General features: G+C 43.3%; 1 protein-coding gene across 1 annotated transcript in view; it reads right to left on the minus strand.

Annotated features, from left to right (window-relative positions):
• Positions 1-24665, minus strand: part of COL24A1 (collagen type XXIV alpha 1 chain) — a 500281-nt gene that overhangs the window by 181212 nt on the left and 294404 nt on the right. Inside the window, exons 29-31 of the mRNA XM_038745410.1 lie at positions 7053-7106; positions 6735-6779; positions 6575-6619 (exon numbers count right to left, since the gene is read on the minus strand). Of these exons, the coding sequence (XP_038601338.1) occupies positions 6575-6619; positions 6735-6779; positions 7053-7106 (144 nt within the window). The remainder of the gene's footprint in view (positions 1-6574; positions 6620-6734; positions 6780-7052; positions 7107-24665) is intronic.

The raw sequence follows: 24665 nt of genomic DNA on the forward strand, positions 1-24665 counted from the left end.
AATTTAGTGGACTAAATATAATTTTTCCAGGGGTAATGATTGTAACCAAACTATGTAACCCCTTAGAAGCACTTTGAATTGAAAGCCATCCAAGCACTTCCATCGACAATCCATGAATCTACAGCCAGTAAAGAAAGCAAGTTCTCAGTGGATTATCATTAGCTGCATCTTTACATCTTCTAGACAGTTGAACCACAGCAACAGACTCCCTTATCAATCAATCATATCTATGTAATAATAATAATAATGGTATTTGTTAAGCACTTTCCAGGTGCAAAGCACTGTTCTAAGCGCCGGGGAGATACAAGGTGATCAGGTTGTCCCACATGGGGCTCACAATCTTAATCCCCATTTTACAGATGAGGGAACTGAGGCCCAGAGAAGTCAAGTGATTTGCCCAAAGTCACACAGCTGACAATTGGTAGAGCTGGGATTTGAACCCATGACCTCTGACTCCAAAGCCGGTGTGTTCTGAGCACTGTACAAAGTCACTGGGAGAGTATGAAATAGCAGAGTTAGTAGACATGTTCCCTGCTCACAATGAGTTGACATTCTAGAAGGGGAGATAGATATTAATACAATTAAATAAATTATGGATATGAACGTAAGTGCTGTGGAGTTGGAGGTGGGGTGAGTAAAGGGAGCAAATCCAAGTGCAAGGGCAATGCAGAAGGGAGTGGGAGAAGAGGAAATAATAATAATAATAATAATAATAATAATAATAATAATAATAATAATAATAATAGCATTTATTAAGTGCTTACTTTGTGCAAAGCACTGTTCTAAGCACTGGGGAGGTTACAAGGTGATCAGGTCATCTCACGGGGGGCTCACAGTCTTCATCCCCATTTTACAGATGAGGTAACTGAGGCCCAGAGAAGTGAAGTGACTTGCCCAAAGTCACACAGCTGACAATTGATGGAGCCAGGATTTGAACACATGACCTCTGACTCCAAACCCCGGGCTCTTTCCACTGAGCCATGCTGTTTCTCATGAGCCCTCTTCTAAATGAGGGCTTAATTAGGGAAGGCTTCTTGGAGGAGATGTGCAGGGAATGTGTCTACCAACTCTGTTACATTGTCCTCTCCTAAACGCTTAGTACAGTGGTCTGCACCCAGTAAGTGCTCCATAAGTAGGACAGACTGATTGTTGGGCCTTCAATAAGGCTTTGAAAGTGGCCAGAGTGATCATCAAATGATCAGACCTGTTACTGAATTAACTTATTGCCCTAATGGGCTTGTCCCATCCAGAGTTTGCTCTAAGATAGCTGAACAGACGCAATGGTCATAAGGAGGGGAGTTTAATTAGAGAATGCATCCATCAACCAATCGATCAACCACTGGTAGTTAGCACTTACTATGGGCAGAACACTGTACTAAGCTCTTGGGAGAGTAAATACAATGAAGTTGATAGACACCACCCCTGACCTAAAAGATAATTGAGGAGGCCACCTTTTACAATGACTTTGAAGGAGAAGAAAGTTAAGATCTGGAAAGTTAAACTGACTTCACTCTGCCTTTGCTAAAATTGTCTCTGCTAAATAGAGCTCAGTTGCTCTGAACTTTCCTTTCAATTCAATGTTCTGTTCCTTAAAACAAGCCTGAAAATCAATCACATTTATTGAGCACTTAAAGTGTGCAGAACACAGTACTAAGCTCTTGGGAGAGTAAAATATAACAAAGTTGGGGGACCTGTTCCCTGCCCACAAGGAGTTTACTGTCTAGAGGGGAAGGGAGACATTAAAATAAATTACAGATATGTTAAGTGCTTTCGACTGATGGTCGGGAGAGTAGAGGGTACAAATCCAAGTGCAAGGGCAACATGGAAGGGAGAGAGAGTGGAGTCAATGAGTTGGAGAAGGGATTTTGGAGGACATATTTGAATAAGTCTTTGAAGGTGGGAAGAGTGTTGGTCTGCTGAATATGGGGAGAGTGATGGTCTGCTGAATATGAAGGGGGAGAAAAGTTCCAGCCCACAGGCAGGATAGGGATGAGGGTCGGGGGCAAGGTAGGTGAGATGGAGGTATATTGAATAGGATGGTATTGGAGGAGAAAAGTGACAATACTGGGTTGAAGTAGTAAATCAGCGAGATAAGAGGGGCAAGACAACTGATTGCAAGGTTGAAGTTTCTGTTTGCTGCAGAGGTGGATGGACAACCACTGGAAATTCTTGAAGAGTGGGGAAGCATGGACTGAATTTTTTTTTTTTTTTTTAGAAAAATGATTTGGGCATCAGAGTGAAGTATAGACTGAAGTGGGGTGAAGCAGGTGGCAGGGAGGTCAGCAGTGAGGCTGATGAAGTAGTCAAGGTGGATAGGATAAGTGCTTGGATCAACACAGTAGTTTGGATGGAAAGGAAAAGGTGGATTTTAGCGATGTTGTGAGGGTAGAACTGGCAGGATATGGTGACAGATTGAGTTAGTAGGTTGAAAGAGAAAGATGAGTCAAGGAAAATGTCGAAGTTATGGGCTTGTGAGACAGGGGGCCACGAGGCTGAGGGGAGGCTGAGGAGGGGCCGTCGTCGTCGTCGTCCCTCCCCTCAGGCCCCGGGATGGGGAAGAAGGGCAAGAAGGTGAAGAAAGGGGCCGAGAAGACTGCTGCCAAGATGGAGAAGAAGGTCTCCAAGAGAGCCAAGAGAGAGGAGGAAGACCTGGAAGCTCTGATAGCACAGTTCCAGACATTAGATGCTAAAAAAACCCAGATCATTGAAACACCGTGTCCTCCACCCTCACCAAGGTTAAACGCCTCTCTGTCTGCCCATCCTGAGAAAGATGAATTAGTCCTTTTCGGAAGTGAATATTTCAATGGCCAAAAACCCAGCCCGCACCCTCCGCTCCTCCGCCGCTAATCTCCTCACCGTACCTCGTTCTCGCCTGTCCCGCCATCGACCCCCAGCCCACGTCATCCCCCGGGCCTGGAATGCCCTCACTCTGCCCATCCGCCAAGCTAGCTCTCTTCCTCCCTTCAAGGCCTTGCTGAGAGCTCACCTCTTCCAGGAGGCCTTCCCAGACTGAGCCCCTTCCTTCCTCTCCTCCTCGTCCCCCTCTCCATCCCCCCCATCTTACCTCCTTCCCTTCCCCACAGCACCTGTATATATGTATATATGTTTGTACATATTTATTACTCTACTTATTTATTTATTTTACTTGTACATATCTATTCTATTTTATTTTGTTAGTATGTTTGGTTTTGCTCTCTGTCTCCCCCTTTTAGACTGTGAGCCCACTGTTGGGTAGGGACTGTCTATATATGTTGCCAATTTGTGGTTTCTAAGGAATGAAGGGGCTGGAAGCCAGATTGGAGGGGGTCAAGGAGAGAACTGGAGAAGAAGAAGTGGAGGAAGCAGGTGTAGACAACTCATTCTAGGAGTGTGGAGAGGAACGGTAGGAGGAAGATGGGGCGATAACTAGTAGGGGCTGTGGAGTCAAGGGAGGTTTCTTTGAGAAAAGGGGAGACATGAGCAAGTTTGAAAGCAGCACAGAAAATGCCATTGCAGAGCGAGTTGTTGAAGTTGCTGGTCAGGGAGGGAAGAAGGGAGAAGGGAAGTTGTGTGGGTCAGTGGAAAGGGCATGGGCTTTGGAGTCAGAGGTCATGGGTTCAAATCCCGGCTCTGCCAATTGTCAGCTGTGTGACTTTGGGCAAGTCACTTAACTTCTCTAGGCCTCAGTTCCCTCATTTGTAAAATGGGGATGAAGACTGTGTGTCCCCCGTGGGACAACCTGATCACCTTGTTACCTCCCCAGCGCTTAGAACACTGCTTTGCACATAGAAAGTGCTTAACAAATACCATTATTATTATTATTATTATTATTATATTATTTTTACAGTGAAAAGGGATAGGGACGGAGGCACATGTAGAGGAAGCAGATTTTTAGAGGATGCAGGAGAGCTTCTCTTGAAATACTGCTGGGAAAAGATGGGAAAGTCAAGGGGTAGAAGGAGGGAGGGACTCGAAAGGAGCAGGGTAGATTTTAGGGAGATCATGCCCGATGTTTCAGTTTTATCAATAAAGTTCATATCCAGGTCATTACGGGCAAGAGATGGGGGGAGGTCAGGGGGCAGGGGTTTGAGGAGGAAATAAACACCTTTCAGACTAGTGAGGACAATGGGCATAGTAGTCAAAAAGGATGGAAAAATAATGTTGCCAGGCCCAGGGGAGGGCAGAGTTAAAGCTGGCGAGGATGAGTTTGATATGGACAAGGTGAGTCTGACATCCCGATTTCCATCGGCAGTGCTCTGCCATTCATGCACAGCAGTGAAGGAATCGGACTGTGGAAATGATCCGAGGCTGTGAACTAGTGGTACAAGTTCGGCGAAGGGACAGGAGAGCGAGTGAGGTGATTTCAGTAGAGAGGGTGGTGTTGAGGGGGTCTATTTGTGCGTTAAAGGAAGGCAGTTTGCATATGAGATTATATGGGGCATGATGACTTGAAAAAAGGGGTGTGGGTCAAAAGACTGGAGATGTCTGTAGGGTAAGCACTTAGTATAGTGCTTTGCACACAGTAAGTGCTCAATAAATATGATTGATTGATTGATTAAAAGGGATCTGCATCAGCCTTCTTGCTGACCTTCCTGCTTCCCGTCTCTCCCCACTTCAGTCCATACTTCACTCTGCTGCCTGGGTGTTTTTTTTTTAGCAAAACCATTCAGTCCACCTTGTCCAACTCCTCAAGAATCTCTGGTGGTTTCTCATCCACCTCCGCGTCAAACAGAAACTCCTTACCATTGCCTTCAAATCACGTAATCAGTTTGTCCTCTCCTACGTTACACTTCTGATTTCCTACTACGATCCAGCCCACGCCCTTCACTTCTCTAACTCATCCATTTCACTGCCTTCCCCTCACCCACATCTGCCTTTGGCCTGGAACTCCTCCCTCTTCATATTCATTCATCTATTCAATTGTATTTATTGATCGCTTACTTTGTGCAAAGCACTGTACTAAGCACTTCTCCCCCTTCTAGACTGTGAGCCCACTGTTGGGTAGGGACTGTCTCTATATGTTGCCAGCTTGTACTTCCCAAGCGCTTAGTACAGTGCTCTGCACACAGTAAGCGCTCAATAAATACGATTGATTGACTGATTGATTGATTGATTACAATACAGCAATAGACACTGTCCCTGCCCACAACAAGCTGATGTACATAAATGCTGTGAGGCTGAAGGAGGGGTGAAAAAAGGGAGCAAATTCAAGGTGTTGTACTCTCCCAAACACTTTGTACAGTGCTCTGCACACAATAAGAGCTCAGTAAATATGATTGAATGCTCAATAAATATTTCTGAATGAATGAATGAATGAAAGAAAGTGCACAAGACACCATTGGGGAGCTTCGGGGCAGCCATTTTTCCTTCAGAAAATCTGAGGAAGCATTGAGGAAACATCTCCCCTTTTCCCACTGCATGTCAACTGGAAAAACCATCAGCCCTTCTGCCCCCACCCTTGCCACCAAGTCGGCCTTTCCAAAGCTCCTTCTCTGGCCGGAGTCTTGAGCTCTGTCCCTGACAGGCCCGGGACATGGATACCATCTGACCGTAAGCTCACGATCGCAATCTCTACCTTCAAAACCTTATTGAAGGCACATCTCCTCCAAGAGGCCTTCCCTGACTAAGCCCTCATTTCCTCTTCCTTTCCCTTCTACATCATGCTTGCACTCAGATTTGTTCCTTTTATTCACCCCACCTTAGCCCACAGCACTAAAGTACACATCTATAATGTATTTATCTATATTAATGTCTGTACCCACCTATAGACTGAAAGTTCCCTGTGGGCAGGCACACAACTCTGTCATATTGTACTCTCCCAAGCACTTAGCACAGTTCTCTGCCCACAGTGAGCACTCAATAAATGCGAGTGATTGATTGAGCAGGACTGAACATATGAGAAGATAGGTGAGGAAACTATGGGTCGATAGTGGTATTTCAGATGTGATGAAGGTAGAGATTCAAATCTTTAATACCCTATTTATGATATCTCATAACTATTGTCTACAAAGAGGGAACTTTGGAAGCACTAATATATTAGCTGTACTTGATTCTATTTTGGAGGTTTTATCAATTCTGCTCGCATGAAGGTCGGGGACAAAAATGTGAACAGATGCAAATCACCATCACGTTCTTGTTTCTGACATCTTTATCCTACTCAACACAGTGCATTTGGGTGGCTGTGCTCTTTGAAGGGAGAAGGAAGATCATCTGAATTTAACTACCCCAAGCTCCTTAGAGGCAATTCTTAAGTAGCAAGTAGCATGTGGGAGGTGACTTCCCAGGGGACAATGGGCTTTCTCATTAGGCCCACCAAACCTTGCTTGATTTTTAAACCCAGTTGATAACAGTTGCTGTATGTGAGGATAGTTTGTGAATCCCTGAGGGATGGGAACTGGATTCATTCAATCATATTTATTGAGCACTTACTGTGCACAGAGCACTGTACCAAGCGCTTGGAAAGTACAATTTGGCAACAGATAGAGATAATCCCTACCCAACAATGGGCTAATTCCCATCTGTGTATTCTCTCCCAGCCCCTAAAAACATCATCTATTTTGCGTTTTACAGACACCTAATTTTTTGAATTACTTACAGGTTTTCCTTGAGCACCTCGTTCTCCAGGGTTCCCAGCTTTGCCCTAAGTGACCCCGACCGAAAAAGGCAAAGAAAAGACTGAGACAGGCACAGACCACGTAACCAGCCCAAACTGTGAACGTCAATAATGTAGGTGAAACATAAATCTCATTACTTACGATAACTCCGTGAAGGCCTTTTTTTCCTTGATCACCTCTTTCTCCCTAACAAATAAACATCGTTTATTTTTTTTTAGAAACAGAATGCAAACCACACTCAAATGCAGAAAATAAAAGGTTTTGTGCACTCCAGGAAACATGGCTACTTGAAACAGAAATAGTGTCTCCTTGGAAGGGAATTTGATGTCAGCAAGCTTTCCTCTTTGGAAAGGAATTCTGAATGGAATTATCCTCAGAGAGCATATCACCTTTCTAGCAGTCAGAAATACCTAGGTGGGGACATCTGATTTCACCAATATGAGGAAATCCATTTATTACCTTACAACCTTGTATGCCCTGCTCTCCTGGAAGGCCATCAGGACCTCTTGGCCCCTGAAAATAAAAACAGAAACAAAAATTTTTCTGTTGCTCATTATAAAACATTCCTTTTTGTGGATTAAAGTTGGAACTGAGACTTCCTCTGGTTGACAAACTTCCCCGTTAGAGGACGTCTGAACTAAAATACTGCCAAGATAAGGCTTTGTCTTTGCAGGGCCAAGCTAAGGGTAACATAACCAGTTGCCCTGATTTCATTGATTGTCCTGATTTCAGTGATAGTCCCCAGATTTACTGTGTGACCTACTGGAAAGAGCAAGGGGGCCAGGAGTCGGAGACTCTGGGTTCTAATACCGGCTTCGCCATTTGTCTGCTGTTTGACCACGGGCAAGTCACAGATTCACAGGGTCGATCCCCATCTTAGAGATGAGGCAACTGTGACACGGAGAAGTGAATAATAATAATAATGACATTTATTAAGTGCTTTCTATGTGCAAACCACGGTCCTAAACGCCGGGGACGTTACAAAGCGATCAGGTTGTCCCATGGGGGGCTCACAGTCTTAATCTCCATTTTGCAGATGAGGTGACTGAGACACAGAGAAGTTAAGTGACTTGCCCAAAGTCACACAGCTGACAATTGGTGGAGCCGGGATTTGAACCCATAACCTCTGAGTCCAAAGCCCGGGCTCTTTCCATTGAGCCACGCTGCCCAAGGTCACCTAGCAGACATGTGGTGGAACTGGAATTAGAACCCATGACCTTCCGACCCCCATACCTGTGTTCATTCATTCATTCATTCATTCAATCGCATTTATTGAGCGCTTACTGTGTGCAAAGCACTGTACTAAGCACTTGGGAAGTACAAGTTGGCAACATATAGAGACGGTCCCTACCCAACAGCGGGCTCACAGTCTAGAAGGGGGAGACAGAGAACAAAACGAAACATACTAACAAAATAAAATAGAATAAATATGTACAAATAAAATAAGTTGGGTAGGGACCGTCTCTATATGTTGCCAACTTGTACTTCCCAAGCGCTTAGTACAGTGCTCTGCCCATAGTAAGCGCTCAATGAATACGATCGAATACGATCGAATTACAAATCGGCCCCAGATAGAGCCGGTCCCTACCCAACAACGGGCTCACAGCTAGTCTTTATGCACAGCTGTGCCGACATAATAATAATAATAATAATAATAATAGCATTTATTAAGCGCTTACTATGTGAGCGGGCAGACTGAGCCCCCTCCATCCTCTCCCCATCCCCCCCGCTTTACCTCCTTCCCCTCCCCACAGCACCGGCATATATGTTTGTACAGATTTAGTGATGATGCCACGCTGCTTCTCTCCTGAAGCCCCTCCCTATGCCACCCTGCCCTTCCGGACCACTGCTAGAGCGTGAATGCACTTTGTCTTCAACCTCAACACATGACTCTGTAATAATAATAATAATATAAAGAAAAGAAAAGAGAGGAAAAGGAAAGGAAAGGAAAGAAAGGAAAGACTGACAATACTTTGGGAACTCCTGAAAAGTGTTAAACCACTCAGTTTGTTCACTGGCTAAACAGGTATCAGTGCTAGCTACTGCACAGGTAGCTCCACTAATCCAAAATGAGTGATAAAATGCTAATTTAAAACCTATCACTTACTGAAGTGTGATGACTGTCGTATTTCCTAAGCCTTACTGTGGGTCAAGCATTTTGCTTAGTGCTGGGTTAGATTCAGGAAAATATTTTGGACCCAATCCCTGTTCCACATGGGGCTCACAGTTTAAGGGGAGGGAGAACAAACATTTATTCCCCCTCTTCCTCACCTGTAAAATGGGGGTTGAATACCTGTTTCACCTCCTACTTGGACTGTGGGACAGGACTGGGCCCAACCTGATTAACTTGTTTGTATCTACCCCAGTACTTAGAACATAGAAAGTGCTTAATAAGTAAATTATTAATAATAATAATGAGGAAGCTGAGGAACAGAGAAGTTAATTGACTTGCTCAAAATACACAGCAGGCAAATGACAAAGTCAGGACTAGAAACCAGGTCTCCCGAACCTCAGTCTTGTGCTCTACCCAATAGGCAACACTGCTTCGATAATTATAATAATAGAGAAGCAGCATGGCTTAGTGGAAAGAGCCCGGGCTTCGGAGTCAGAGGTCATGGGTTTGAACCCCGACTCTGCCAATTGTCAGCTGTGTGACTCTGGCCAAGTCACTTAACTTCTCTGTGCCTCAGTTACCTCATCTGTAAAATGGGGATGAAGACTGTGAGCCCCCTGTGGGACAACCTGATCACCCTGTAACCTACCCAGCACTTAGAACAGTGCTTTGCACATAGTAAGTGCTTAACAAATGACATCATTATGATAATAATAATTATAATAATATAATATATTAATCAATAATATAATCAACAATTATAATATTATATAATATTCTTACACAACACATAATCATATAACATAATATGATTATAATTAATAATATTAATCAATAATATAATATTAATATATTATTAATATAATGCATTGTATAATAAAATATTAATAATATAAAAACATTATATAATAATAATAATAATATGTGTCAGACATAGAACTAAGCTCTGGGGTAGATACCAAGCTGTCAGCTTGGACACTGTCTCTGTCCCACACTGAGCTCATAGTCCTAATTCCCATCTTGCAGATGAGGTTACTGAGGCACAGAGAAGTTAAGTGACTTGCCCAAGGCCACACAGCAGACAAGTGACAGAACCAGGTTAGAACCCAGGTACCTCTCTTGTGCAGGCCTGTGCTCTGTTCACTAGGCCATGCTGCTTCTCCATCCTATCAGCTGTTTTACGGGACCCACTTTTAAGAAGAAGAAGGGCCTAAGGACCCAGAGAAACATAAATTCGGACAATACTAGTGCTCTGAGGAGCAAAGGCAAGGGTTTTGGCTCCCTATCTTTTTTTGCTCAGCACTAGGTTGCACCCTCAGTGTTTGCTTCAAAGAGCCCCCAATGGATGATGATAACAACATTTTTTCATTAGTCTCTGTGAAACTGCCCTCCGTGGGTGGGAGGCTGGAGGGATGGGAGCCACTGCTGGTTTTGGAAGAAGTTTAAGAAGCAGTGTGGACTAGTGGAACGAGCTTATGTTTGGGTGTAAGGGGACTGGGGTTCTAATCCGGGCTCTGCCAACTGCCCGTTGTGTGGTTTTGTGCCAGTCATTTAATTGTCATTTTTGTTAAGTGCTTGTTATGATCCAAGCACTGTACTAAGCATTGGGATCAATATAAGACCATTAGATCCTACATGGGGCTCACAGTCTAAGTAAGGAGGGAGAACAGGGCTCGAATCCCCATTTCTGTGCTTTGGTTTCCTCATCTATATAATGCGGATTCAATACCTTTTCTCCCTCCCCCTTTGTATGTTATCTCCGTGTGGGACAGGGACTACAAATAACCAGATTACCTTGTAGTTACTCCAGTGCTTAGAACAGTGATTGGCATTCAGTAACCACTTAATGTTTATTTATTTTTGTTATTATTTCTTTTCAATCAGGATGGATTTAAACAGAGGCTCATATTGCACAAATTATACCTTGCCTTAGAATTCAAAGACTGAGAGCTCATTGTGGGCAGGGAATGTATCTGTTTATTGTTATACTGTACTCTATCAAGCACTTAATACAGTGCTTTGCACACAGTAAATGCTCAATAAACAAATCAATCAATCAATCGTATTTATTGAGCGCTTACTGTGTGCAGAGCACTGTACTAAGCGCTTGGGAAGTACAAGTTGGCAACATAGAGAGACAGTCCCTACCCAACAGTGGGCTCACAGTCAAGAAGGGGAAGACAGAGAACAAAACCAAACATCTTAACAAAATAAAATAAATAGAATAGATATGTACAAGTAAAATAAATAAATAGAGTAATAAATCTGTACAAACATATATACATATATACAGGTGCTGTGGGGAAGGGAAGGAGGTAAGATGGGGGGAATGGAGATTGTGTGATTGAATAAATGTGATTGAATGACTGACTGGTGAGTGAAATCAGTACTTGCTGTCATCCCTGTTGGCCAACCCTTAGGGAGAACACCAGTCCGTTTACTGAATGAATAATAATGACGGTATTTGTTAAGTGCTTACTATGTGCAAAGCACTGTTCTAAGCGCTGGAGGGATACAAGGTGATCAGGTTGTCCCACGTGGGGCTCACAGTCTTCATCCCCATTTTACAGATGAGGGAACTGAGGCCCAGAGAAGTTAAGTGACTTGCCCAAAGTCACACAGCTGACAATTGGCGGAGCCGGGATATGAACCCATGATCTCTGATTCCAAAGCCCGGGCTCTTTCCACCGAGCCAAGCTGCTTCTCTGAATATCTTCATAGCTTGGAACCCAAGGGTCTTCATATTCTCTTTTGGAGAAGACAGTGTGGCTTAGTGGACAAAGCACGGCCCTGGGAGTTGGAGAACCTGGGTTGTAATCCCAGCTCTGCCACTTTTCTGCTGTGTGACCCTGGGCAAGTCACTTCACTTCTCTCTGCCTCAGTTCCCTCATCTACAAAATGGGGATTCAAGTCCTGTTCTCCCTCCTTACTTAGACTGTGAGCCCCATGTAGGATCTAATGGTCTTACATTGATCCCAGTGCTTAGTACAGTGTTTGGATCATACCAAGCACTTAACAAAAATGACAATTATTTTATTCCTACAAAATGGGGATTTAAGCCCTGTTCTCCCTCCTTACTTAGACTGTGAGCCCCGCGTAGGATCTAATGGTCTTACATTGATCCCAGTGCTTAGTACAGTGTTTGGATCATACCAAGCACTTAACAAAAATGACAATTATTTTATTCCTACAAAATGGGGATTTAAGCCCTGTTCTCCCTCCTTACTTAGACTGTGAGCCCCATGTAGGATAGGATCTAATGGTCTTATATTGATTCCAGTGCTTAGTACAGTGCTTGGATCATAAAAAGCACTTAACAAAAATGACAATTATTTTATTCAAGCCCCCCCGCCCCCCATCTTGACCTGCTTTATTTTATTATTTTATAATCCCCCAGAGGTCTAGAGAAGCAGCATGGCTCAGTGGAAAGAGCATGGGCTTGGAAGCCAGAGGACGTGGGTTCTAATCCCGGCTCTGCCGCTTGTCTGCTGTGTGACTTTGGGCAAGCCACTTAACTTCTCTGTGCCTCAGTTACCTCATCTGTAAAATGGGGATTAAGACTGTGAGCCCCCCGAGGAACAACCTGATCACTTTGTAACCTCCCCAGCACTTAGAACAGTGCTTTGCACATAGTAAGTGCTTAATAAATGCTATCATTATTATTATTATTATTATTATTATTATTATTATTATCATTCTCTATGCATCAGTTACCTCATCTGTAAAATGGGGTTTAAGACTGTGAGCCACATGTGGGACAACATGAAGCACTTAAAAAATACCATTATTATTATTAGATATTTACACACAGAATACTTTTCTAACTGAATTGTGCAGGCACTACCTCTAACCAGGTTAAAGAAGGAAACTTTCAATCCTTTATCTTCAGAATCCTGGTCAACACCTACTCAATCAATCAATCAATCGTATTTATTGAGCGCTTACTGTGTGCAGAGCACTGTACTAAGCGCTTGGGAAGTACAAGTTGGCAACATATAGAGACAGTCCCTGCCCAACCCCAAGCAGCCTAGTGGTAAGAGCATGGGCTTCGGAGTCAGAGGACATGGGTTCTAATCCCAGATGCTGTGTGACCTTGGGCAAGTCATTTAACTTCTCTGTGCCTCAGTTACCTCATCTGTAAAATGGAGATTAAGACTGTGAGCCCTACATGGGACAACCTGATTACCTTGTATCTACCCCAGCACTTAGAAAAGTGCTTGGTGCATAGTAAGTGCTTAACAAATACCATAATTATTAACTACAATTATTATTATTAAGCATTTGAGTAGCCTGAAAGCAGGATGAGAGTTTCCAATTCTAGTGCGTGTTAACAATCACTTGCATTTCCTGAGCACTTACTACGTGCAGAGCACTGAACTAAACACTTGGGAGAGTACAACACAGCAACACGACAGTCCCTGCTCAAAACGAGCTAACAGTGTAGAGGATGAGCTTACAGTTTTCCCTTCTAATAATAATAATAATGATGGCATTTATTAAGCACTTACTATGTTCAAAGCACTGTTCTAAGCGCTGGGGAAGTTACAAGGTGATCAGGGTGTCCCACTGGGGGCTCACAGTCTTAATCCCCATTTTGCAGATGAGGTAACTGAGGCACAGGAAAGTTAAGTGAGTTGCCCAAAGTCACACAGCTGACATTTGGTGGAGCTGGGATTTGAACCCATGACCTCTGACTCTAAAGCCCATGCTCTTTCCACTGAACCACACTGCTTCTCTGCTTCTTTCTCTATTACTTTCTCTACTTCATTCCCCCACCTAGGGAGGGATTTTTTGAGGAGGAGGATTCATCCACTCATGAGAAGGCAGCCTCTTCCACAGGACCCTTTTAGGGGCCCAAATTACCAAAGAAGGAAGGAGCCAAGGCTAAGCCGCAAGAGTAGCGGATGAAAGCAGGGAATCTCTGTGGTCTTGTGGGTGGGAGGAAGTGGATGGGATGTGGAGCAAAGAGGTGGGACTTCTGGGATCACAGGTAAGAGGTAGAAGAGGGAGGCTGGGACCGGAGCAGCACACCAGGTAGGGTGAGGGCGTAGTTGCAAGTGGTTACGTGTTCCAAAAGGTAAGGGGGTGTTGAGGGTGTGGAATGGTGGAAATAAATGGGGGAGAGATAAAAGTGAGCCTGTCTAGACTGTGAGCTCGTTCTGGGCAGAGATTGTCTCTGTTGCTGAATTGTACTTTCCAAGCACTTAGTACAGTGCTCTGCACGCAGTAAGTGCCCCCCCCCCAAAAAAAAAAATCTTCAATGGCTACCAATCAATCTGCGCATCAGGCAGAAACTCCTCACCCTGGGCTTCAAGGCTAACCATCCCCTCGCCCCCTCCTACCTCAGCTCCCTTCTCTCCTTCTCCAGCCCAGCCCGCACCCTCCGCTCCTCCGCCGCTAATCTCCTCACCGTACCTCGTTCTCGCCTGTCCCTCCATCGACCCCCGGCCCACGTCATCCCCCAGGCCTGGAATGCCCTCCCTCTGCCCATCCACCAAGCTAGCTCTCTTCCTCCCTTCAAGGCCCTACTGAGACCTCACCTCCTCCAGGAGGCCTTCCCAGACTGAGCCCCTTCCTTCCTCTCCCCCTCGTCCCCTCTCCATCCCCCCCATCTTACTTCCTTCCCTTCCCCACAGCACCTGTATATTTGTATTTATGTTTGTACATATTTATTACTCTATTTATTTATTTATTTTACTTGTACATATCTATTCTATTTATCTTATTTTGTTAGTATGTTTGGTTTTGTTCTCTGTCTCCCCCTTTTAGACTGTGAGCCCACTGTTGGGTAGGGACTATCTCTATATGTTGCCAACTTGTACTTCCCAAGCGCTTAGTACAGTGCTCTGCACACAGTAAGTGCTCAATAAATACAATTGATTGATTGATTGATGATTGAATGAATGAATAAAAAGGAAGAGAGAGGGAACGAGTGGGGATAATGAGGACTAATAGAGGATAAAATAGAGTTGGAAAATGAGGGGGAAGAAAGGGAAATGAATGAGCAAAATATAAGGTTCCAAGTATAGGTAACCCATCGCTCTTATTAGGCTCTTCAGAAAACATTTATGTCCTGAAAAAGCTAATTGTTATCAGGGAAAGTGATACCCGGTCAAAAATGTTCAGCTGAGATACATATTCTAGACTGTGAGCCCATTGTTGGGTAGGGGCCGTCTCTATAAGTTGCCGACTTGTATTGCCAACTTGTACTTCCCAAGTGCTTAGTACAGTACTCTGCACACAGTAAGCGCTCAATAAATACAACTGAATGAATGAATGAATGAATACATGACCCAGGGCAGGGAATGCAGATGGAGATCAGAAATGTAGACTGAGAAGCAGCGTAGTCTACTGGATAGAGCATGGGCCTGGAAATCAGAAGGACCTGGGTTCCAATCCCAACTCTGCCGCTTGACTGCATCGCTTCCTACTCTGTGCCTCAGTTACTTCAGCTATAAAATGGGGTCAAGATAGTGAGGCCTATGTGGGACATAGACTGTGGACAACCTGACTAGCTTGTATCTACCCCAGCGCTTAATACAGTGCCTGGCACATAGTAAGCACTTAACAAATACCTAAACAAGACAGAACAAAAACAAAAAGTTGCTTTAAATGTTCACTGTAAATGACCAGCGGAGAGAGCAAGGACATTCAGAGAAGCAGCGTGGCTCAGTGGGAAAGAGCCCGGGCTTTGGAGTCAGAGGTCATGGGTTCAAATCCCGGCTCCGCCACTTGTCATCTGGGTGACTTTGGGCAAGTCACTTCACTTCTCTGGGCCTCAGTTCCCTCATCTGGAAAATGGGGATGAAGACTGTGAGCCCCACGTGGGACAACCTGATCACCTTGTATCCCCCCAGCACTTAGAACAGTGCTTTGCACATTGTAAGCGCTTAATAAATGCCATCATTATATTCTGGAGTCAACTTCCTTTCTCTTTCTGCTTTGACCCATTCTGTTCTTAAACAGGATACCATTGGATTGCACTCTCCCAATTCATTCATTCAATCGTATTTATTGGGCGCTTACTGTGTGCAAAACACAGCCCTAAGTGCTATACTCTACTCACACTGTACTCACGGCACAATGCTCTGCCTACTTTAACCATTCAATAAATGCCACTGAGGGAGGGGAGGACAAGGGTAGGGATGACTACAAACTCCTTGTCCTCCAAACAGATTCCTTGGGTTCTCTGGAGCAGGAAGGCAGGGATGTGGCCTAAGCCTGGACCCTGCTTCCCTGGACCCTGGAAGACAATGAGTGGTTCTGTCACCTGCACTTGGAGGGTCCTCCTCCTTTCTAGAAGGTCTGGAAACAGAGCCCTAGTCAGTTTATGTCCTAACTTCAGCTGTTTTCATCATTTGGGTTTAATCTCTAAGTAGTTCCAAAGCAGCCTGGGAGTCAGAGGTCATAAGTAAGCAGCGTGGCTAGAGAAGCCGCGTGGCTCAGTGGAAAGAGCCCGGGCTTTGGAGTCAGAGGTCATGGGTTCAAATCCCGGCTCCACCAATTCTCAGCTGTGTGACCTTGGGTCAGTCACGTAACTTCTCTGCGCCTCAGTTCCCTCATCTGTAAAATGGGGGTTAAGACTGTGAGCCCTCTGTGGGACAACCTGATCACCTTGTAACCTCCCCAGTGCTTAGAACAGTGCTTTGCACACAGTAAGTGCTTAATAAATGCCCTTATTATTATTATTATTATAAGTTCTAATGCCGGCTCCGCCATTTGTCTGCTCTGTGACCTCGGGCGAAACCCTTCACTTCTCTGTGCCTCTGTTACTTCATCTGTAAAATGGTGGCTGAGACTGGAAGCCCCACGTGGGCAGGGACTGAGTCCAATCTGATTTGCTTGGACCCACCCCAGCGCTTAGTACATTCATTCATTCAATTGAATTCATTGAGCGCTTACTGTGTGCAGAGCACTGTACTAAGCGCTTGGAAAGTACAATTCAGCAGTTCAGCACCCAACAATCGGCTCACAGTCTAGAAGGGGGAGATAGATAACAAAACAACAGTGCCTGGCACATAATAAGTGCTCAACAAGTACCATAATTATATATATGTGTGTATATTATATATGTTATACATATTACAATATTATATATTATATTATTATATATTATAGTGATGCTGAAGCACCACATTCCTCTAGGATGTAAGCTCATTGTGGGCAGGGAATGTGTCTTCTACCAACTCTGTTATAGCATACTCTCCCAAGAGCTTAGTACAGTGCTCTGCCCAAGCGCTCAATCAATACAATTGACTGATTGCAAATGGGAGCTCCTTGTTCTAATGATCTAGAGCCCAGAGGAAGACCCTGAGTGCAATATCCACAGAGGCCTGGACCTAAGTAACATCAGTCAATCAATCACTCAATAGTATTTGCTGAATGTTTACTCTATGCAGAGCACTGTACTAAGCACTTAAAATATTGTTACAGGGAAGGTTAGGGAGGCCCTGGAGAGGAAGCCACAAAATCGTATTTATTGAATACTTACTGTGTGCAGAGCACTTATGGGAGCACATTCCCTGCCCACAATGAGCTTACAGTCTAGAAAACTTTCAGAAAACTTATAGTTTTCACCTCCCCTATTGGATTATAAACTCCTTGAGGGCAGGAATCATATTTTCTAACTCTACTGGACGCTCCTAAGCACAGTACAATGATCTGCACACAACAGATGCTTAGAAAACACCATAAATTGTCTGATCCTGCTCCTTCTCCCCCTTTTATCCGACAATAATTGACTTTCTTGCTGTAGCAGTAAAAATGACTGCTAAACTGGCCCATCCTGGGCCTCTTTATAGCAATGTCTGGCCCAGGCAGAAGGACACATGTTACCTGCTGTGCCACAAACACAGAAACTTGTCCAGGATGGGCCACTTCACTCCTTTTCCTCTAGACTGCAAACTCATTATGGGCAGGGATCGTATCCACTAATTTCATTGTACTGTACTTTCCCAAGCGACTGAGCCCCTTCCTTCCTCTCCCCCTCGTCCCCCTCTCCATCCCCCCATCTTACCTCCTTCCCTTCCCCACAGCACCTGTATATATGTATATATGTTTGTACATATTTATTACTCTATTTATTTATTTTATTTGTACATATCTATTCTATTTATTTTATTTTGTTAGTATGTTTGGTTTTGTTCTCTGTCTCCCCCTTTTAGACTGTGAGCCCACTGTTGGGTAGGGACTGTCTCTATATGTTGCCAATTGGTACTTCCCAAGCGCTTAGTACAGTGCTCTGCACATAGTAAGTGCTCAATAAATACGATTGATGACGATGATGATGACAGTGCTCTGCACACAGTAAGAACTCAATAAATACCGCTGATTGATTGATTGATTGTTAGCAGCGTGGGCCAAGTGGAAAGAGGATGGGCCTGGGAATCAGAAAATCAGGGTTCTAATCCTGGCTTTGCCACTTCCCTGCTGCATGACCCTGGGCAAGACACTTCAGTTCTTTGTAATAATAATAATAATAATGATGATGGAATTTATTAAGCGCTTACTATGTGCAAAGCACTGTTCTAAATGCTGGGGAGGTAAAGGGTGATCAGGTTGTCCCACGGGGGGCTCACAGTCTTAATCCCCATAGAGAAGCAGCACGGCTCAGTGGAAAGAGCCCAGGCTTTGGAGTCAGAGGTCATGGGTTCAAATCCCAGCTCCGCCAATTGTCAGCTGGGTGACTCTGGGCAAGTCACTTCACTTCTCAGTGCCTCAGTGACCTCATCTGTAACATGGGGATTAAGACTGTGAGCCCCATGGGGGACAACCTGATCACCTTGTAACCTCCCCAGTGCTTAGAACAGTGCTTTGCACATAGTAAGCGCTTAATAAATGCCATTATTATTATTATTATTATTATTTTACAGATGAGGTAACTGAGGCCCAGAGAAGTTAAGTGACTTGCCCAAAGTCACACAGCTGACAATTGGCGGAGCAGGGATTTAAACCCATGACATCTGACTGCAAAGCCCGTGCTCTTTCCATTGAGCCACACTTTGTGTTTCTGTTTCCTCAGCTGTAAAATGGGCATTCATTTCCTAGACTCGCTCCTACTTATATTGTGAACCCCATCAATCAATCAATCAATCATATTGATTGAACCCTTACAGTGTACAGAGAACTGTACTAAATGCTTGGAAGAGTATAGTATAGTAGAGTTAATAAAAACAATATTCCGTAATAATAATGATGGTAGTTGTTAAGCGCTTACTAAGTGCCAAGCACTGTTCTAAGCTCTGGGGTAGATACAAGGTAATCAGGTTGTCCCACTTGGGGCTCACAGTCATAATCCCCCTTTTACAGATGAGGTAACTGAGGCCCAGAGAAGTGAAGTGACTTGCCCAAAGTCACACAGCTGACAAGTGGTGGAGCCAGGAATAGAACCCATGACCTCTGACTCCCAAGCCCAGCCTCTTTCCACTGTCACGCTGCTGGTAGATACATTCCCTGCCCTCCATGTGGGATTGTAGAGGTTGTATCTGACCTGACTAACTTGTATCTATCTAGCAATTGGGACAGTGCTTGATACACAGTAAGTGGTTAACAAATAATAATAGTAATATTCTTAGTAATGATATTAGTAATTATGACTATATTATTATTGTGCAGGCACAATAGCGGAAGCAGCATGGCCTAGTGAATAGAGCACCAGCCTGGGAGTCAGAACAGCAGACGCTTATCTGCTGTGTGACCTTGGGCAAGTCACTTCACTTTTCTGTGCCTCAGTTCCCTCAATTGTAAAATGGGGATTAATCAATCAATCAATCAATCGTATTTATTGAGCGCTTACTGTGTGCAGAGCACTGTACCAAGCACTTGAGAAGTACAAGTTGGCAACATATAGGGACAGTCCCTACCCAATAGTGGGCTCACAGTCTAGAAGGGGGAGACAGAGAACGTAACAAAACATATTAACAAAATAAAATAAATAGAATAAACATGTACAAATAAAATAAATAAATAGAGTAATAAATACATACAAACATACATACATATACACAGGTGCTGTGGGGAGGGGAAGGAGGTAAGGCGGGGGGATGGAGAGACGGAGGAGGAGGAGAGGAAGGAGGGGGCTCAGTCTGGGAAGGCCTCCTGGAGGAGGTGAGCTCTCAGTAGGGCCTTGAAGGGCCTTTCTTTGATCCTCCATCACCCCAAAACCTGCCTGAGTTTTTAATCTCAGAAATTCATTATAATAATGGTAATTATGGTTAAGCACTTACTATGTGCCAAGCACTAGTCTAAGTACTGGGGTAGATACAAGGGAATCAAGTTGTCCCATGTGGGGCTCAGAGTCTTAATCCCCATTTTACTGATGAGGTAACGGAGTCACAGAGAAGTTAAGTGACTTTCTCAAGGTCACACAGCAGATAAGTGGCGGAGCCGGGATTAGAATCCACGTCCTCTGACTCCCAAGTGCTCTTGCCACTAGGCCATGCTGCCTTTCATTCATTCATTCATTCATTCAGTCGTATTTATTGAGTGCTTACCGTGTGCCGAGCATTGTACTAAGCACTTGGGAGAGTACAAAAGAGCAATAAACAGATACATTCCCAATCCACAACGAGCCGAGGACCAGCTTCAGTGGAGCTTACTGGGATTCCAGGACGGACATGAGTTGGCCAGGCCAATTTCTGGCACATTTGGTGTGTGCCAAATGTGGGCTGGATTGGAGCGTTTCAGTTTGTCTTGGGCTTCATCAGGCCGATGTGCCATCAAAGTAAACACATTACAAACTGGGACAAACCTGCTAGCTCCGTTTGAATTGCCGTTTCACAAACAATAATCAGCTAGGTTAAAATTAAATCATGGGACCTAAAATTGTTAGGAAGGCAATGCTCTTTCAGGCACGGAGTTTTTTGAGTCATCCTAAACTACAACTTCCTTTTTTGCTTTTAATGGTACTTGTTAAGCGCTTACTACGTGCCAAGTACTGTACTAAGTGCTGGAGTAGATACAAGATAATCAGGTTGGACACAGTCCCTATCCCACATGGGCATCAGAGTCTAAACTGGAGAGAGTGGGATTCAATACCAATTTTAGAGATGAAGAAGCTATGGCACAGAGAAATTAAGTGATTTTCTGAAAGGTCATACAATAAACAAGTACAGATAAACAATCAAACAATTAAGCAATTATATTTATTGAGCACTTATTGTATGCAGAGCACTGAACCAAGTGCTTGGGAGAGACAGCATCTATTGATTGATTGATTGAGCCTGAAGGATTTCCTTTGAAACTCAAAGTGATATCACTTTTAGAGTGTGAATGTGGGGAATTTCCTTCAATCAGTCAATCAGTGATTTTTATTGTGCACTTACTGGGTGCAGAGCACTGTACTAAGCACTTGGGGGAGAATTATATAACAAAGTTGGTAGACACTTTACCTGCCCACAGTGAGCTTACAGTCCCTCAGAATGAGTTGATTCTCCATCCATCTCTGTCCTCTTCTAGACCCTGATTGATTCAGCTCTGCGTTCCCAACAAGAGGACTGATTTTGATTTACCCAGTGACGGATGCCTTTCCAATAGGTTAGTTTTATGAATAAGCCGCTGAAGCAGCATGGCATAGTGGATACAGCACGGCCCTGGGAGCCAGAAGGTCATAGGTTTGAATCCCAGCTCTGTCACTTGCCTGCTCTGTGACTTTGGGCAAGTCACTTCACTTTTCTGCACCTCAGTTACCTCTTCTGTAAAATGGGATTTGAGATTGTGAGCCCCACGTGGGACAGGGACTGCATCTCATCTGATTTGCTTGTCTACACTCCAGCATTTAGTATAGTGCCTGGCACATAGTAAGTCCTAAACAAATGCCATTATTATCATTATTATTATTATTATTATATCAAGCAGTAATGAGGTGTGGCATCTTTCATGTCAATATACTGTCTCCATTGAAAATGCTTGTGAATTTTGTCTGACTCGCAGAAGTCCATGAACTGTCTCACTTTTGCTTGCTTTGCACTGTGTCTCATTAGTAGTCATCCCAGACTCTTCAGAAACAATTTCATGACCAAACATATCCATTTCAAAAACTTAGGACAAACATGCCACTGCTAAATACAGTTTCCTAAATACAAACTGCTTCCAGCTGTAATCTTCCAAACAGTCTTTCGGTTAAAAAGTAACATTTGAGCACGAGAAATCAAGAGAGCTGCTCTATTAATCATTTCCAGGTGGCATTCCCAGTGCTAAAAATTCATGACTGGAGGTATCTGGGAAGTGGAAAGAGAAGGAGCCTTCCCCTTTCAGAGGATCTGGGTTCTAATGCCGGCTCTGCCGTTAATCTGCTGCGTGACCTTGGGCATGTCACTGGCACTTGTCTCAGCTTCCTCATCTGTAAAATGGGGATTCAATACCTGCTCTCCCTCCTAACTAGACTGCGGCCCCCTGTGGGACAGGGACTGTGTGTCTGACTTGATGATCTTGTGTCTAACCCAGCGCTTAGTACAGGACTTGGCACGTGGTAAGAGCTTAATGAGTACACTCTTATGATTATTATTATTATCATTACTATTATACAAAAGTCAACTCATTTTCCCCATAATGAAAATATCATGTAGAAACTGGGATTTGAAAACAAATACTGATTTTTCTCCTAAAAAGCAGGAGAGATGCGAATTGTCTACTATCTTTTTGTTATTTTTAATTGGGAGTGAGAAAGTAAGAGCTAATAACAATAACATTATCTTATTATTATTATCCCCTTCTTTCCTCTCCCCCTCGTCCCCCTCTCCATCCCCCCGTCTTACCTCCTTCCCTTCCCCACAGCACCTGTATATATGTATATATGGTTGTACATATTTATTACTCTATTTATTTATTTATTTATTTATTTTACTTGTACATTTCTATCCTACTTATTTTATTTTGTTGGTATGTTTGGTTCTGTTCTCTGTCTCCCCCTTTTAGACTGTGAGCCCACTGTTGGGTAGGGACTGTCTCTAAGTGATGCCAATTTGTACTTCCCAAGCGCTTAGTACAGTGCTCTGCACATAGTAAGCGCTCAATAAATACGATTGATTGATTGATTGATTGATTGATTATCATCAATTCTGTTACTGGGTTTTCTAGTGTGGGTATTGATCCCTTAGCGAATTGCTTCTTCTTCGAGTACCTGCAATATGGTTTAAGGGGAGACGATAATAATAATTGGTATTTGTTAAGCGCTTACTATGCATCAGCCACTGGGGAGGGTGCAAGCAAATTGAGTTGGACACAGTCTCTGTCCCACGTGGGACTCACAGAAGTCAATCCTCATTTTACAAAAGTGGGAACTAAGGCCCAGAGAAGTGAAGTGACTTGCCCAAAGTCACACAGCAGACAAACACCAGAGGTGGGATTAGAACCCATGATTTTCTGACTCCCAACCCTGTGCTCTATCTACTATGCCATGCTGCTTTTCATTCTCCTTGCTTTGGCTATTTTGGTTATTTCTCCTAAAGGCTGCAAACTGTGCATTTATCTTACTTCTGCATTTATCTCACCGTTACACATTTTACTGGCCCAAAACACAGATGCTCTGTGAAATAGGTAGAGCTTGACAAGGTGATCCAGGGAATCTTTGGCTCAGGAAAAAATTCCATCCAGAACTCAAGGGTCTGGGTTGCCATAACTCTCCAAACTATGGAAAATCCATATTTTTGATAACTCTATTTCATTAAGGATTACTATTTTGCAAATGCACACTCCTCATTCAGTGTGTGTTTTGCTTTTCTTTTTTTTTTTTATTGGCTACAATGGAAGAAGGAATTTAGGGAGCATTTATCTGACAATCCCAGCCTGATAGTGTGCAGCACAACATGATGGAGGAAAAAACTTTGAACACCTGCACTGTGAGGTGAGGGAGGGACATAGGGAGTAGTTCACTGCAAATTTCCCTTAATGTGAGCTTTTGCAAGAACACAATCTTTGGGTTATAGGAGAACTGTGTGTACTTAATATATCTTGAAAGAATGATATAGTTCTCTGGAGATTTTCTTGATGGAATCCAATATATTACAGCTTTATTCCATTCCATCTGGTTTGAATAAATAGACTGCAAAGGATTTTTTAGTCTACATCTACTAGTCTACTATAGACGATTTGGCAAACCATTTTCAATATTAACCTTTTCTATAGTTAAACGCAAAGTTGAAATCAAGAGGAGAGAGGAATTCTTGAAGCCCAAATGTTTAATCTTATTGAAGAACTTCTTTTTCCAATTTCCATAAGTATAGTCAGTTTGTGGCCAGTCGTTAAAGAATAAACAACTTGTCAGCTTACCAAGAAGTAAAAACTTTATGCATTTCCTTTGGCCCAGGCTAGAATGAATTATGTTTTCCATCTCTTTCTCCTATCATTCTCTCTGCTATTTATTGTGTGCACTCTGAGTCTGATTCTCATATCTCTTTAATCAGCCTAAAACCTTGGTTCTCCAACTTTTCTGTAATATACTTCTTATGTTTTCTGTAGCAAACCCTTTCCACAGCATAACTGGAAAACTCTATTAACCAAACATTTTTTCATTATGACACACTTTGAATAAATATATATTAGAAATTCTTATTTCAATTAAACATGGAAATGTAAACTATCCATTTCTGTTTCCATTCATTTTCAAAGACTAATTTGAAGGCACATACTAATGTTCAAAATTATGGGTCATAAGAAATTATATGAAGTAAAGAAAAATGTTCTGACCAATTTTATTTCTCTTAGTGAAGCACATGGAATTGAGGAAATTTATTGATGTCTTTTAACCAAACCCACTCTTATTTTTCTTTACCTACCTGTAACCTTTTCCTTTTCCTACTGGTGACAGAAAATTTTACAGGATCAATTTTAAAAGGAAAGAAGAAAAATATACCACACTCCAAATCTCAATAGCTTTTCTGAAAGCTCCCCTCTAGACTATGTGCTCCTTATAGGGAGGGGACATGTCTAACTCTTTTGCATTGTAGTCTCCCAAGTGTTTA

The sequence above is a fragment of the Tachyglossus aculeatus genome, chromosome 4, assembly GCF_015852505.1.
Source record: "Tachyglossus aculeatus isolate mTacAcu1 chromosome 4, mTacAcu1.pri, whole genome shotgun sequence".
Lineage (NCBI taxonomy): Eukaryota > Metazoa > Chordata > Mammalia > Monotremata > Tachyglossidae > Tachyglossus > Tachyglossus aculeatus.